Below are 17,260 nucleotides of genomic sequence, written 5' to 3'. Positions count from 1 at the left end.
TCAGCATCAATAGGAGATTCGATTTATAGTCACGTCTGCGTCGATCTCAGTAAGAGACTTGTAATTTTGTCGATTAAAGTCGATTAAGAAACCCTGTTTTCAGAACACATCCCTCACCAAACAGCGAGTATAGTCAATACGGGTAATGTACATTTGATTTTCAATAATCCCATTTGGTAGAAAAAGGTAAAGGGCATATTCTAGGCGGGCATTTCCGACTAGAGCAGTCTTGTTTTATGATTTTCCTAAATGTTCACAAACTCAAACAAAACATTTGTCACACCTCTTTTTTACTTTCGATAGAGAGTTCTTATGGCTTATTATCACAAAAGTCATCGGGAGCACATTTTGTTTTGGATATTATTTTCTTATCAAACACTTTTATCGTTTCACAGTTCCCTGACCTATTAAGAAGAACGAAGTATTTTTAAGCATGATGAAATCGAATTGATCGGAAGACATTTAATGGGTTTTGTTAAGTAAATCACTTGCAAATAGTTAAAAGTATGGTATTAATTGAATGAAATGCACTTCGGTCAGGATTTATAAATTGTTTGCACTAATCTATCGATTGTTCTTATAGACCAGACCAGGAATTATCAGAAGCCGATAGTAAAAGGTGTATACCTTTGTATAAAACACAAGAACTTTCATAAATTGTATTTAATTTATAGAGACCTCGAATCGTTGGGGCAGAGTAGTCCGCAAATAAATTGGCACGTTAGGCTTTTATGTCGCATTTCGATGTCGCAATCGCCAGAGACTAAAAGCCGCAAAAGCTGAAAGCGAACCGAAGCACGCGAAATACGCGAGCGTCGCACGAAATGCCGAAAGGTGCATAGAAAACTGGCGATAAATAAACACAATTTTGAACCCATAATTTCCGGATAGGCCGCCTAAAAGCCGACTAACTAACGCGAACAGAGCCCCGACATGATAAAGCGACCTTTGGGGCTGGCGCTGAGACCGGCCATTAAAAAATTGGCGATTCCTCGAAGCGAACCGCATCGAATCGGAAATTCTGAAACTCAAGCGACTGTCCCAATTCAATATTCATTGGACATGTGGCAACACTTTTTTCAGTTGTTTTGTTTTTTCTGGTTGGGCCATATGCATTTGCTCACACACCTCCGGCTCTCCATTTGTACCTCCATTAGCTGCAGCTATCCCCCCTCCCCCTCCCCTCCACCCCGAGAGAATTCGAAATGCGTAGCCCGACATGACCCTGAGCCCACATGTCGCGTCTGCCTCAACCCCCACGCCACCCTCCCTCTGTTGCCACACATTCGATAAGTGCATTTGGTTCCCCACCTTCCCCCCCACACGTGCTCTGTTTACTGAAAATTATTTCAATATACGATTGATCCATCAATTTAAAAAAAGGCAGACCGAAGCCTGTTGCCACATAGCTAGATAACAACAATTATGAAAACACGAGAGTATAGATATTTGTTAGAGGTAAGTCGGAAGTTAAGAGAAAATAAAAAAATCCAAAAAAGAAATGAACAAAATTCGCAATTATCGATATGCATGGAATTGAAGTATATGGCAAAATTAAGGGATTTACTTTTTGTACCATGAACCAAACGTTAAAGGAAACTGGCTGTAAACAGGCAAAGGTGCTCTAGTCGGAAGTGCTCGACTTGGGGATACACTGCACGTTATGCTACCAATACCAAATGCAATAGCAATAGCCGTACAAAGAAAGATCAAGTATTTGTATATATCATTCTAGCAGCTACATGTCACATTTTGGTGACTCTAGCTCTTAAACCCTAAGAGAATTAACCAAAAAAAAAAACAAGATTCTGATATCGATTTTTATCGTTTGCATAAAAATGGAGCAAGTTATCGATTGTCTGAGACAAATTCAAGCCCCTACGACTTGATCATTAATACGGACAAACAAATGTACGGACGGACGGACAGATCGACTCGCCTATGGATGCTGATCAAGAATTTAAACACTTTAGGGCGTCGAAGATGCTCCCCAAATAATATAGCCTGTTAACCCATTTTCAAGGGTATAAATGAAAAAGCAGTCCAGCTCCAAAGTTTGGACCCAACAACTGCATCCTTACCATATTTGGCATATGACAGTTTTTGGGTATATATCAAATTACAACAATTGTAAATAAAATATTCAATTGTTCCATTATAATTTTGAATATGTAAGATAATACATTATTTGAAAATAAACCTTGAAAGAGCGACACATTTTTGTACGGCTTGCAATTGATATTTTGTTATTTGGTATTTAGAGGTCTGATCAAAAACTGCTCTACTTTTGTGACTCTAAAAACAATCACATTCAAATGACCCAATTACTATATCTTTGCCAGGTAAACCAGGTGAGCCAACATATGGCAATTTATTTGAATTGATAACAGTAGGAAAATCATCAGTTGTAGCTGTTGTTGGGGTTAGATTATAACAAATTTGTTTATGGTTTTATTTTTTTTTGGAGAACAGGGGCTGGGTCCGGATGTTTTGCTGATTTGTGATGATGGAATCAAATTGTGGCGGGCAAAATGTGTTTATAGATTACAACGACGCTCGGTTCAGGCGCAAATGGAAATGGAATTACGATGTTAAAAAAAATAAAAAATATATAATAATAACAGTATTACCAAATATCAGAGACAATGCTGACTACAACAGCAACAGCCTAGTAACAAAGCAACAACAATGGAGACAATAAGGTTCCTTCTCTTGTTGTTGTTTCACGTGAACTACTATCAACAACAACAAGTGTGTGTGCGTATATGTGTATGTGTGTGTGTGTGTGTTGACGATGTTGAAAGCAATTGCGACGCATGTGTAAAAGTGCCCACAAGGTGTTGAAATGGCAACAACAACAACAATAGATACGAGATATTGCAGTAATAGCTGCCTCGCCTGATAAGTTAATGGCCATTAAAGCTCCTCAAAATCAACTCTAACTGACAGGGGGAATGGCAGCGGGGTTAGCGGGGAGGGGCTTGCAACTAAATAGTAAATAGTATAAGAAACTCATTGCCCGATAAGATAGAACCAGGCCACGCTCTTTAAACGAACTCTCTCATATACACAATCTAGGCTGGCACACTTCTAAATAGGGGGCAAATAGTGGGAAATTGAATCTGCTCTAGTCGGGCGTGCTCGACTAGGAGATACCTTAAGCCCATGCAACGAGCTGACGTCCCGCAAACATTCCAGCTTTCTCCTACACACACACACACACACACACACACACACACACTGTGTGTGCACGCGGGTTTGCTTCTTCTTCCCTTAGAGCCTCGTTAATTATAGTCTGATTTAGAAATGAGATATTTTAACAACTTCGATTGGCAATGGTGAGTGATATGCAAAAAGTGTATTATTCTTAATCTGTATCTTCTATAGGAGTACCTGTGCACCAAGTTTGCATATAAACATTATCGAAATCGATATTTATCGATTTCCAGCTTTTACGGACATGCCCATGCTTGTATATTTTTGTGTAAATCCAAGCTGTTTCCTCTTCCAAAGCCTCTTCCTTTTGATATTTTTTTTGAAATTGATCGAGCTGATGATGTAATACAGCTGGAGACAACATAAATGTGGGCTCACGGCTTGAGTTCACTTTTTGTGGTGGTTGTGGTGCCACACTTGAAGTAAACGTAAGCAACAGAAAACAAAACGTCGACCCCGATAAAAGCAATTGAGTCACAGTCATGAAAACGTGACAGAATAATGGCACAACATAAAAGACCCATTGATATATTCCATTCCATTCAAAGCAATATGGCTAAAAATGAAATAAGTTGATGGCATATATCGCATTACAAATGATAAAGAACTCAAGGGAAAGGAAGGAGTGGGTCCAGTGTACAGTCCCTATTACGAGCTTAACAATCAGAGTTCGTTCTCTATATATATATATTAGAAACAAATGATATTTCACAGCTTACAAGTTGCAACCGGTTTACGAGATTCTCACCAAAATAAGGCAACAATAGCTAATAACTGGCAGCAGCTTTTAGTCAGCTGATCGCGAATGACGTCACTTTCGACAATGACTTTCTCGATTATAATGATTGGTTCAGTTTTGGGTTCAGTTTCAGTCATCGCAACTATTGACACGAATAATTAAATAAACTCAATTTCAATTTGCAAATGAGTCGTAAGCAAAACGCAAAGTTGGCGCCCGAAAGGGGACAAAAGTGATTTTCGCGTATGCGTATAAATTATCATTCGAGCAAATCGAACGATTGCACTCTTAATTAATGACAACGATTGTCGAGTACGAAGATCGCCGGCCCCTTTAAACGATGTCAATTTGTGAGTCAATCGCCCAACGGGGGCCAAGAGCATAGAGTATTACATTTGAAAAGATTACAAATTAATGTAAGCTTCAAGCACTTGGAACACTCTTGAAGTAATCTTTAGATTCGAAGTGCTGATATTATTCTATAAATGGAATGCACAGGAAACTAATCCAGATTGTATAAAGAAACTGCTTGAAGTCACTTTAATTAAATTAAAATTAAGTAGATAAGCACATACCTACTAAATAGAACCCAAAATATTACACTTATATTTAAAATTTACATAAAGCATAACATACTCTTCTTTAAATCTCACTTAAATTCATTACCAAAATCGCACATCATTTATGACTCATTCAAAACTATCGAATCATTCACGATAAACGATCAATTTCGTCAAGTGTTCCCAATGCAATTGCAAATTGCAATCACGTGAAGCGCTGCATATAAACACACACACGCACACACACATCTCTAGAAAACATAACTGTAACTATTTTGCACGAGTGGAAAGAGTGCAGCATTCTATGTGCAGACGCTTTGTCGTCAATTGCGGGGGTGTGGGTCAGGGGCACAGCGTAAACGTAAACGTAAACGTAAGTGTAACGTGTAACGTGTGTCAAATGCGGGAACTTTTTGTCTATATTTTTGAAGGTTACAAGCAATGCAAGGGGAGTGGGCGGCGCTTGCTCGACCGATCGGTCCGGTCCGGTTGTTCGAGCGGCAGCCGCGATGACGCGTCGAACGCGTTTTTCAAGACCACTTCACGCTGATGTTTGTCACTTGGTCAACTTGTTTGGGGCTTGAATTCGGCTTTGTTGTTGTTTACGTGCTTATGGTCTGAGTCTGATTCGATGTGTGACGCTTGTGGGCAGCGGGTGCTGAAAATTTAAAGTTCACAGCACACAACGCGTTCAATTGGGTCTCATTTATTTTGATTTGTTTTTCGCACATTTACCCACACTCACACACACGCACACAAGCACACACAGAATTTGTGTATGCGCGCACCGTTAAATGGAGTAGGAAGAGGAAGCGATCGTTGTGTCTATTATGTATGTACGATATGTTGATTATTATGTTTTTGGCCTTTTTTTAAAATTTGTGTGAACTTTTTTTCGCTACTCTGTTTTGTTGTTTGCGTGCGCGCGCGCTTCACCGTCGGCAGCAGCAGAATCAGAAGACTGGCTGACGCGACCGCGCACCTTAGCCATAGCGCAGTCCGCTTTGTTTTTTGTGCGTATGTGTGTGTTTGTGTTAGAACAGAGAGTCTGCTTTTAAAGAGCGAGAGAGTGAGTGAGTGAGAGAGAGTGTATGTGTGTGTGTGTCAGTGTGAGTCAAATCAGCTGTGGGCGCGCTCAGATGTTTGACGCTCATTGCACATTGAATGAAATCTGTAACGGTAGAGTGTAGTGTGCTTTCCAATTGGATTGCGCAAATGTAAACCACGACAGCAGCACACAAATTACATAAAACGTTGCGCTCTGCTGTTGTTGCTTCGGCCCGCTGTCATCTGCAGCCGAATGACGCACACAAATGTCCCAAAAACCTGCGCCGGTAGCTGCTGCTGATTCTGCTGTCGATGATGACTGCGGCAGACAGGCGAGCGTAATGCCAGAAGAAGAAGAAGCAGAACTTACGTTATGTCTGTAAGCGTGCGACAATAAAACAGCTGCGCTGACGCCAACAGCGCCGCTGCGCTGTCAGCAAAAAGAAAAAAAAAATCAAAATCAAAAGCAATATTTTCTGTTTAGCGCGCACGTGTGTGCGTGTGTGTGTGCCGTCCATGTGTGTCCATATGTTAGTGCTTGTTGGTGTATTGTACCTTTGCCTTTGCCAAGTTCAAAATTATTTAAAACAATTAATATTCATTTTGCTTCAACATTTTCAATTAGCTGTTGCGAACACCTAGCCCCGCCCACCGTCTACCCCTTGCCCACACAATTTGTGCCCCTTAAATGAAGGTGTCAAAAAATGCTGTCATAAATTAATAAAAACGCAAGGAAAAAGAGAATCAGAACAAGCGCTTAATGATTCGTTACTGATTCATTTAGTGTATAAAGATGTTCGTTATAAAAAAGTTCCATTTAGAATAATTAGAATCCCACTTAAGCTAAAAACGTAATATGTGAACTGAGAAATCCCCAATAAAAAAACCAGCAACAAAACGATACAACGGAACATTTTGGGTATTCCCGTTAAACTGGTTTCTGATTGGCGCTGTTCAGTGTTATCTGATCAGACAGATCAATCGATAAGTTCATATCGAAAATCTTTTACAACTGTATTGGGTATCCATTAAATTGATTTTACAAGGAAGTAATTTTCTTTTCTTTTCTTTTTTAATTGTTGTCTACACTCTGCAAATGATTGCTGATCTAATCAAGGAAAAGCTCCATTGAGCTTTCAGCAATTGTTATCGGATGCCATATGTGCAGACACAGTGTGTACACACAATTAGTAAATTGCTTGAATTGGGATGTTGTTCAAACGCTTTTTATTGATTTTGCATATGGATGTGTATGTAGTTGTTGTTGATGATGATGATTAACGGTCGAATGGGGTAGGGGCGAGCTGACATGGGCTGCCACAAAAACAATATGTGCAGAGTCCAAGCAGCAAAAGCTCATGGCAAACCGTTAATCTATCAAAGCCACGCTCCATTTACGCCACAGGAGAGAAAGGGAGCGCATAGGGGTGGCGGGGGGCTATCCCACAAATAAGTGTGTCACAATTAACAAAACAAAATTACGCGTTAATCAAGCGCAAAGAAACAAACACACATACATATATATATATGTATATACATATATACATACACATACTTCGTATACATATGTATTCACGTTTAGAGAGAATACAAAGATTAATTAAGTTTTGGGCGATGTTGAGCCACTGTCGCTTAGCCAGTTGCGGATGCGGATGGCGTTTCAATGGTACATGGTAAATGGCCAAAAGCTGCGATATGAATCAGCCGCTGCCAAAAGTGCGCAATTTCCTATTCGTGTTGTTGCCTTTGCAGTTTGCCCCACTGTTGTTGTTGTTGCTGCCGCCACCGCCGCCGCTGCCGCCTTTGAGAGACAAAGACAAAACCAGCCATAAATTGCAATGTACCGTTTTGACCGCAGCACTCAGTTAGCATACTAAAGTAAAAAATAACAACAACAACAACAACAACAAGAATCACCCGTTGTGAGAACGCCCAAATGGGAGAGCCAAACGCATCACAGTGGGAGGGAGAGCGTGAGCGCCCCGCGATGACAGCAGCTTTCGTACGTGTATGTATGTGTGTCTGTGTGTGCGCGCGCTTGTAATGAGTTGTGAGTCATGCAGAGAGCGGCGACGTTAATGTCGCGTTGATGAAGGTAAAAATCAACAAAATTATAATAATAATAATGGAAAGTATTTAAAAAGAGAGACGGCGTGCATCTAGACAGTTATGTTATGTAGATAGACAGCAGATGATGTTTTTGTTGATGGGCGATAACATGTGGTTAAATGGATTAAAAAAGGCGTGAAGCAGCGCAGACAGCAAGAAAAAGATAGTGATAGAGCGTTAGACAGGGAGGGAGGCAGGTAGGGAGGGGAAAACAAAAGCAAAAGCGTAGCAAGTAAATGAGCCGCAGCCGGAACTTGATGGCTCATGCAAGCGCCATTCAGCTTCAAGGTGAAGTTTTATGAGCGTCGTATCTTTTGTTTTTACTGTTGTTTTCGTTTTTCTTCTTGCATCTTTTTTGCATGTGGGTGAAATTGAAAATAAAACAGTGAAGATGACTGTGTTTGTGTCTGTTTAGGTCAGCAATAGAAATTTATATAAACCACAACAAATTATTGTCGGTTTTTCATGAACTAACACTTTTTTGAATGTTTTTCAGTGCCATAAAAGGTCCACAGATGGTAGCATTAATGAGTTTCACCCGCAACTGAACTCTAGTTGTAGCGAAATTAACGGATATGTATGTATGTTAATAGCAGAGCACTGTTAAATGTAACATTGGTAGGCAACTGACATACTTCTATTGATTACAATACAGTTAAGTTGGAATCTGTAACTGTTAACTTTAACAGCGAACTGTAGGTGTAACATATAGCTGTGTTACAGTGAAGACTCGCACTTAAGAACGCTTCAGTTGCAGGGGGGTGGGGGCTAACTTAATAAAATAACATGCACATTTATATGTCAAGTTAAGCTTAATTGAAAATAGTTGAGAACAACCTGAAAAGTTTAATTTATGTAGCACAATATATGGATATAGAGCTAGAATTGTATTTCCCTCCATATACAGTTACATGCAATTTTAAAGTCTGGTCAAGCACAAGTTCAAATTGGACTCCATTGTCATTTTTGGCATCGCTTTTTTTTCTCTTCTTCAAAGCTTGATTCTTGGAAATAGAAATTTCCGTTGACCTCTGGCGCTTTGCCATTGGGGCCAGACCCCGGTGGAGTCGTGTTCCAAATTTGTAACAGCTGCCAGAAGAGCTAATGGACAAATAATTACACTCAACAACAAGATCAACTAACGCTTTTTGGCCTGACTACCGTTGCCAATGTGACCAAAGGGGGTGGGGTTTATCCAGTTGGTTTTATGGCAATTGTTTATGCATAATTACCGTGAATAGAAGAGACAAACGACTTTTGAATACAATCCGATTCGCAGAGAAATGCTAAATTGATTTTTAGCCTCAGATATAAAGCGCTGCACTAATAAGCAAATCTTGTGTTAAATGAGAAGAGAATGAGAGAGAGAGAGACCGAGAGAATTAAAATTGCGAATGAAGTGAATTTTAATTTCAGAATTAGTTTAAATTTAAAGCCATAAGAAATTAAACGAACAACAATATGTTTACTGTGTAGTTTAGCTTAGTTTTCGAAAATGAATTCAGAAAGTATCGTTGAGATACTTCATAAGCAGGCCTTGGCAACAGCCTGAGATCCAACACATTTCCGCGATCTATGGCATTTCTGCAAACTGTGTAGTTCCTGCTGCTTGTGGCATCCGGCGGCGCGGTGTGTATTAACGTTCTACATCGTTGATCTGGCTCATGTCTTGGGCCGCTGCCTCTCATCAGGCTAAAGCTGGCAACAGTTGCAGCAAAAAGTGAAGAAGCAGAAGAAGAAGAAGCTGACGATGATGATGATGATGATGATGATGAGGAGGAAAAACTTTGATACGCCTTCTGACTCGACTAATTTTAACATTATCTGAAACTCTTTGTCTCTTTGGCACAACAGCTGTGAATCTGACTGAATCTTGGGAAGACATTAAGTGGCCCACAGAATGTCAATGAACGCCGTCTGAAGGCAATTGGAGCAACAGGTGTTTGGGGATGGGGATCGGGATCGGGATGGGGATGGGGATCTCTGGTAGATATCAGCTCAAGTTCAGTTCAGTTCAGAGCAGTTGAGAACAGCTCAGAACAGCTGTTGTCGCTTAAGACTCTCGAGGTCAATGGCCACCTGAGATAAGCGCAAGCTTTCAGTGTTATATATTCAACATTTGTCACTGCCAGTGTTGGTCAACTTTTGAAGCGGAAGTAAAGCTAGCTGGCGAATAGAATAAAGATATAGAATATAACTAAAATCATAGAATATTTTATTATCTTCGAATTTCTTCAAATACATATACATATGATGACAAATGTGTTCTTAAATAATTTTTATATTTTTTTTTTCCAATCATAATATAACTCAGGGGCCGAACAATAATATTTAAGTAAGTTCATTTAAAGTTTCTGAAAAGTGAAACACTCAGAAACTGGTCACATTTATAGTTTTATAAATTGGAGCAGGAAATTCAAACCGTTTTGCCCGACGGCCAAAGGCCATATTACATATGTATATTAAAGAGTCAAGTTTGTGGCTCATCAAGTTAGTCAGTCGCTTGGTCAGTGGGGAAGAAAGTAACTTTGCCCTGCCCAAGAGCTGATAAATAACGAGAGACACGAATAAACTCGAGAGTAAATCACACACACACACACACACACACAAGAAAAAGTGCAAGTAAGCGCATAAAATATGTATGTATGTATGTCCAGTTTATTGGCAGGAGACTAAGCGAAAATGGGGGCAGCTGTTAACTTAAATAATGGAAGTATCGAGCACTTTTTTAAGGGCTTACAAACTTTCTACCAAAGCTAAAGTAAATTATCGTAGTGCATGGAAATTGGAAAAAAAAAAAAACAAAAGGTTGCAAAAAATGTGTTGCAAAGTGCAGCAAATTATTGTTTGAAAGCAGCTGCCAGAGGGTTTTTCTTTTAGATATACAGATATACAGGGCTTAAGTCATGTCGTTTTTGTAGGAATATAAAATAAAATTTATCCAAATGTAATCCACTGTTAACAAACACCTATATAAGAGCATTTAACAACACTGAATTGGGTCAGCAGCCTTCGATTTGATGTGTGCTTAACACAATTTTAACATGGGTTTCATAAAATCTGTTTGGACTTTCAATTTGCGAATTGTTCAAATCTCAATGCTAAAAAGCCACAAAACTTCAGAGTTTGTCGCTTGGCGGCATTCAATTAGCCACAGCACCCGCAACCCCCTTCCCCTTCCACTTCCCTTCACAAAGTACAGTTAGCAACAAAATGCACACAATGAGTCGTTTGAATGACTGGCAAGACACAATATTACTCATTTATGTCGATTTCTTATTCATGCAGTCATATTTTTAGGCGTTTTTTTTTATTTTTTTTTATTTTTTCATGTATGTCTGCTTCTTCATTTCGTTTCTTTGTTTGTTTACATCATTTTTTATTCAAATTTTTCGACTTCTTGAAGACATTATTATGCAAATTTTGTCTTCTGCCATTGACACTTTGTGCTGTGCGCTTTGACAGGTTTATCATCAGTTTCTATTGCTGCTGCTCGCTCTTCTTCTTGCACTAACAAATGACTTGTTACGTGGTTACGCGCTGCTTCTTCTTGCTTGCTCTTCTGCTCCTCATACATACATATAGTCATTGTTTTTCTACACACACGCACACTCACACACTTGCACGCGCAGAGCCAATCAATATGCGAGAGAGAGCGAGAGAGCTGCGTGCATTAAGGCGACCACAACAAAACTTTACTTAATTCCCTGTCAGGCAGAGTTTGCTCTCCGTGTGTGTGTGCGTGAGTGAGAGAGGGGGAGAGGGAGAGAGCGACAACGGTAGTTGACAACGCGCCTCCTTCGCTCACTTCTTCTTCTTCTTATTCTTGCTCTTCACATTCCTTGCGCTTGTGTTGGTGTTCGTGTTACGTATTTTTATGCACGCTCACTTCTGTCAATATTTACATTTCTAACTAATTATCAGTTCAGCGCACTTTCGTGTTGACAGAGTCAACGCTTTGATGGGGGTTGCCTTCATCTTCATCATCAGCGCGCTTTGAGTTCATTTAACTTTGTATTCTAAAACAAGTATGGGGTTCTAGTGGGGAACTCCCGACTAGGGGATACCCTGAAGCCCCTTCTTCCAACAGGCGATAGGTTTTATATTGATTTATTTTGATTTATATATACTATTCTAGAAGTTACATGTCAAATTTGGTGACTCTAGCTCTTATTATTTAGCACAATTGCTCAAAAAACAGGATTTCGATATCGATTTTTATCGATTACTTGGAAACGGGGCAAGTTATCGAATATCGGAAACAAACTCGATCTGCGCGTGTACTAGGAGGACCTACAGCTCTCAAGCCCCTAGCTCTTCTAGGTTCTGAGATCTCTCCGTTCATGCATACGGACGGACGGACGGACGGACAGACAGAGGGACATGGCTAGATCGACTCGGCTATTGATGCTGATCAAGATTATATATTCTTCTGCCTGTTACATACATTTGAACAAATGCAATATACCCTGTTTACCCATTTTTAATGGATTCAGGATATAAAAATATGGGTTGGTTTTGGAATTTCGGCTCGGTTCGCAACTAGTTTTTAGTCTCGTAAAATGAGCTGATAACGAGAAGCAGCCAACGCAAATGAACTTTCCTATTTGCAATCTATCAACATTCCAATGAAGGTCACTTGAGGCCTGACCCATGCCTTTTCTTTATTTATATTGAGTTCCTGACCTACTGATAATCGCTTCAAATCGCCGAAATATTGGACACACGTTCTTCCAATTGATTGCCGTATTGCAGTCTATTTACGTGCGTGCTGTCGCTGAGTGCAGTTGAGATTCGCATTTCAATTCCAAAATCAAAGTGCTATCAAAATGAAATGTATTGTGTTTATATATATTATATTTGCAAGCATAATACTGATCATAGATGAAGCAGAGGCTAACGAAAATGAGGTAAAAACAGATTATTTATTAATATTTGTGTGCAATGCAGAAAATAAATCATACTCTTTTTTATTAGTCGTGTGTGGCAACCAGAATAGCAGAGGAAGAATGTGGAGAGCACACCTATAAAGCAGTGAGACCTTTGTTAAAGTATATTCATCAGATGAAGGAGGAAATTGAAAACAATAACAATAAGGTTGAAGGCAAAGACAGGGAAATCAAACAACTGCAGGATAAACTTAGTCAACATAATGTACTGGTCATCGAGGAACTGAGAGCTCAGAATGAATTCTACAAACAGAGTATCAAAGAGCTAACGAACAACGTTTTATCAATAAAAGAGGAAATGAGTAAACCCAATTCCAATGCCTTGAAAATCCAGGACTATGAAGAGCAGCTGGAAAAACAAAAGAAGTCAATTGATCAACAGGCCCAACAAATATCCCAACTCAAAAACGAAATCAACATTTGTGCCAAGAAACTAAAAAGCTGCGAAGAGAAGCCCGTTCTAAATGACTGCACCGACTTTGCTGATGCTCCGGGTATTCATAAGATTAACCCGGATCCGTTCGATGTCCTTTGTGATAGTGCGACAGCAGGTCCTGGCTGGACGGTTATCCAGCAGCGAATCGACGGTAAGGAGGATTTCTACAGGAATTGGACCTCTTACCGTGAAGGTTTTGGTTCCTTTGATGGCGACTTCTTCCTCGGTCTCGAGAGGATTCATCGCTTGACACGCGCCCAGCCTCATGAGCTCTACATACATATGGAAGGATTTGATGGTGTCATCAAATACAGAAGATACGAACAATTTTCCATTTCTGGCGAGGAGGACCAATACACCTTGATCAGCGTGGGTAAATCTGAAGGCAGTGCCAGTGATGACTTGCTATACCACAAAGACAAGAAATTCAGCACATTCGATCGTGACAATGACAATTGGGATTCTGGCAACTGCGCAAGCCGAGACTATAATGGTGGTGGTTGGTGGTACCATAGATGTGTATCCTGGTATTGATCGCTAAAGCTTTGACAAAACAATTTATATGCAATTAATTTTTATATTGTTTTTTTCTTTAGCAATTTAAATGGCAAATACTATGATCATAAGGTGCACAAAAAAGATGCCATATTTTGGGAAAATATCTACTTGAGGACAGTCAAAATGCTTATACGCCCCAAAAGCAGTGGAAAATAAAATCAACAACAAATATGTATAGCATTTATTGTAAAAAAGCTTAAATTGTCGTAAAATGTATTTATAAATAAATGCAGATGCTGTAATCGCAACTAAAAACCACAACAGAAAGGAACCCAAATATATTAAATTCGACGCATATCAAACAAATTCAAATGAAATAGAATTCGATATTATAACAAATTTCTTTATTTTACTTCTATGTAAAGTTAGATGAGTTGCCTCTTGCCGATCTTGCGGACATGGATACGGACACGGAACTATTGAGCATTGATTATTGAGCAGTGCAGTGCCATCGAATTGTAACCCGCTGCTGAAGGTAGGCAGAACGCAGAACGCCTTGCATTGTAAACTTTATTAACTCTATCCCTTTGCAGGCTTACAAGTACGATCCGTGCGAGAAGAAGAAGTTCACCGTGGAGCATTATGATCACATTATGATTACTAGGCACACTTGGTCGACAGGGCAGAGCTCGTGTGCACCGATTTCTGGAGAAGCGTCCACATGCCAAGGGAATTGCATTGCACCACCTGGTCGCTGCTGTCTGAGATCTTTCCACAGATTGCCTTCGTGCAGATTGCCTATCCACGTCTGTCCATTGATTGGGGCTCAGCCTTTGAGCAGCCACTGCTGAATCCCTATGAGCTATCCGTGGTGCTGGGCTACATTGAGTCATATTGACGCCAGATAATGCCTCGCCACGCAATATGGCTTATCCCATGGACTTCTATGCCAGCGGCAGCCTGGGCCCCCGGACGCCTAACCTTAAGCCACCAGCGCTGGGTGAATGCGAGAAGAAGTTTGCCCGCGGCAGACTGTTGTTGGAGAAGGACGAAACCGGCAAGGCGGCATATGGCAGCATTAGCCGACATATGTACTTGATTTCAAGAAGGGCTAAAAGATAATACAATTTGCAGTGTGAGCACACCTGAAGCTCTCCTCATTTCTATCTAGGTAATCACCTATGTTTATGTTTATGTGCCCGCCCAGCCCAAATGTAATATGGTATACTTACTAATTTAAGTTAGTACAAATTTGATTTCTAGCTTATATAGCGCTATGTAAATTATCCTTTTATCCTTTTGATTACGTGACAGCATTCATAAAATATTCTAATTTTTAGTTCGATTTATAGAAACAAATATTACAAGCAATTGTTTATAATGCAATTTATACTGCAATTTCATTAGCATCACGCCATGTATTTATATTTCCAAATAAATCTCTTATCAGCTAGCATTAGCATTATTTTGACTTCTAACTGACTGTCAATAGAAAGAAAGGAACTTTTCACATTCGGCACCACAATGGGCCTCAAGGCGAAGTCGGCTTACGGATATAAAACTTTGTTGATTGCTATCCGGACTGTCTCAGACTGTATTTTAAAACTATTTACATACGCACGATCTACAGCACGTGCGGAAAGTGGCGGGAAAGCTGCTGGATTACCTATTACGCATTGAACCATATTTCTTAAGGGCATTTTATTCTCGAAATTACGAGCTATGACCGTGGAAAGAATAAAATAAATTATCTGAAAGATCATTGAAATGAGTTTGAAACCGATGGCACGGTAAACAAAAAACTAGCTTACAACTGTTTTCCGCCAATTTTCCACTGTTGCGGGTGGAATTTCCCAAATCACTGAAACACGTATTCATTAAATTCTTATGTAGAGCTCTGAAAATAAGTTTGCAGCATTTCGAACAAAACCTTAAAACAAAAATAATCTTGCCAGATTTAGATGCCACATTGATCTAAAATCGAATGAGTTTTTACCGAGTTATGGGGATGGGAAATTTTTACTCATGTCTATATAGAATATAGACATGTGCCCGTGGTACGTATAAGATAAATTCTTTAAATTTGAAGTCAATCGGATGGTAAACAAAAAAGTTACATACAACCGTTTTTCGCGATTTTTCCACACTTGCTGGTGGAATTTCCCGAAACCCCGTCTTAACGTGCGCCTATATCACATAAGGTAACTACAGTGAAAATTTCAGCTTCCTAGCTCTTACGGTTCGGGCAGTGCGTTGATCACCAATCAGTCACACAGTCAGTCAGTCAGTCAGTCAGTCAGGACAAACAGTTTTATATATAGAGAAAAAGAAATATTAAAATAAATAAAAAAATTCCCTTGGCAGGGTTCAAACTCGCTGCAAACCGCACTACTTGCCGCCGGCTCTACTTAACAGCCAAACCGATAGTTGGGTAGATAGAATTCAAAGCAGAAGCGCATGAATGTGTGTGTGTACATGTATATAGAAATTCTTGCAATTTTCTCTAGATGCCGCAAACACGAGACTAGCCAAAACACGTTTTCTTTAATAACTTTTGTGTTTCTTAACCGATCTTGATGAAATTTTCAACAGTAGATCTTATTGTACTATAGAATATTTTTCAATTGCATTAAAATTGTGGCATAAATTGGTGGGCAATACAAGTTTGTTTATTATCTTGATTATAGCTATGTGGTGCTAGGTATTAAATTAAAGATACTTAATATATATATACTATTCTAGAAGCAATATATCAAGTTTGGTGACTCTAGATCTTATTATTTACCCAATTTTAAAAAGAACAGGATTTCGATATTTTTCGATTGCTTGGAAACTGAGTAATACATACAGCTAAAATTTTAAGTAAATAGCTCTTAGAGGTTCTGAGATCCTTGCGTTCATAAATTCGGACAGACGGACATGGCTAGATCGACTTGGCTGTTGATGCTGATCAAGAATATATATACTTTATAGGGTCGGAGATGCTTCCTTCTGCCTGTTACATACATTTGCACAAACACATTATACCCATTTTCAATGGGTTCAGGGAATAAAAAAAGAAGCTAACTACTTATTAAATTTGTTTGCTAATGTTTATTTTGGTACTGGCCTTAATTCCGAACTGAGCAAACGCGGAAGCTTTCCAAATCCGTTAATGCAAGCGAACAAACAGCACAGAAGATACAACTGCTAACAGCGAACTGTTAAAGCCAGACACATTAACAGCGCAGTAACAGTGCTGTGTTAACAATACACGCTTTGGTAAGCGACCTTCAAACTAACGCTTTTCAGGCCTATTTGCCAGCTGAGCTAAGTTTTTGTGTCTCATTTAACTCTTTACCTTTTTTGTTTTTTAGATATTTTAATTGTCTCGGAAGCCTTGAATTTGCACTACAAAGAGCTTTTAGTGGTTACCTTTAAACAAAAAAAAACAAAAGCCGCCTGAGAAATGATAGTAATTAAAAGTCATAAAACTGAGTAAATAAGACACAAATGTTATTTATCTTTCTTAAAGTCTGGGTTTCTGTTTCGTTTGACCTTTGGCCACATTAAGTTTGTTGTATTTCAATTCTAATTACTTTTGTGTCGTTTAACTAGATTTTTTGGAGCACTTTAAGCTAGCAGCTAAAAATAACACTTAACAGAGCCTCAACATTAGTGTACAGAACATGGGAGAATGTTGATAATAACATGTGAATAACATGTT

General features: G+C 39.3%; 3 protein-coding genes across 5 annotated transcripts in view; 2 read left to right on the top strand and 1 right to left on the bottom strand.

Moving 5' to 3' along the window:
- Window positions 1-17,260, bottom strand: part of Mob2 (MOB kinase activator 2) — a 47,250-nt gene that overhangs the window by 10,389 nt on the left and 19,601 nt on the right. The gene's annotated exons all lie outside the window — the stretch shown is intronic.
- LOC135437514 (fibrinogen-like protein A) lies at window positions 12,454-13,605 on the top strand. The gene is made up of 2 exons (XM_064695474.1): window positions 12,454-12,581; window positions 12,649-13,605. Exons 1-2 carry the CDS (start codon window positions 12,501-12,503, stop codon window positions 13,588-13,590), a joined length of 1,023 nt encoding a protein of 340 aa, XP_064551544.1. The 5' UTR covers window positions 12,454-12,500; the 3' UTR covers window positions 13,591-13,605.
- On the top strand, window positions 13,723-14,798 carry LOC135437533 (2-(3-amino-3-carboxypropyl)histidine synthase subunit 1-like). The gene is made up of 2 exons (XM_064695499.1): window positions 13,723-14,089; window positions 14,148-14,798. Exon 2 carries the CDS (start codon window positions 14,276-14,278, stop codon window positions 14,450-14,452), a length of 177 nt encoding a protein of 58 aa, XP_064551569.1. The 5' UTR covers window positions 13,723-14,089; window positions 14,148-14,275; the 3' UTR covers window positions 14,453-14,798.

The sequence above is a fragment of the Drosophila montana genome, unplaced genomic scaffold (assembly GCF_035044405.1).
Source record: "Drosophila montana isolate Dmon_TW-CO22-7 unplaced genomic scaffold, ASM3504440v1 contig_3829_1, whole genome shotgun sequence".
Taxonomy (NCBI): Eukaryota; Metazoa; Arthropoda; class Insecta; order Diptera; family Drosophilidae; genus Drosophila; species Drosophila montana.
Note: the sequence above shows the minus strand (reverse complement) of the source record. Positions and strands in the feature narration are given on the sequence as shown.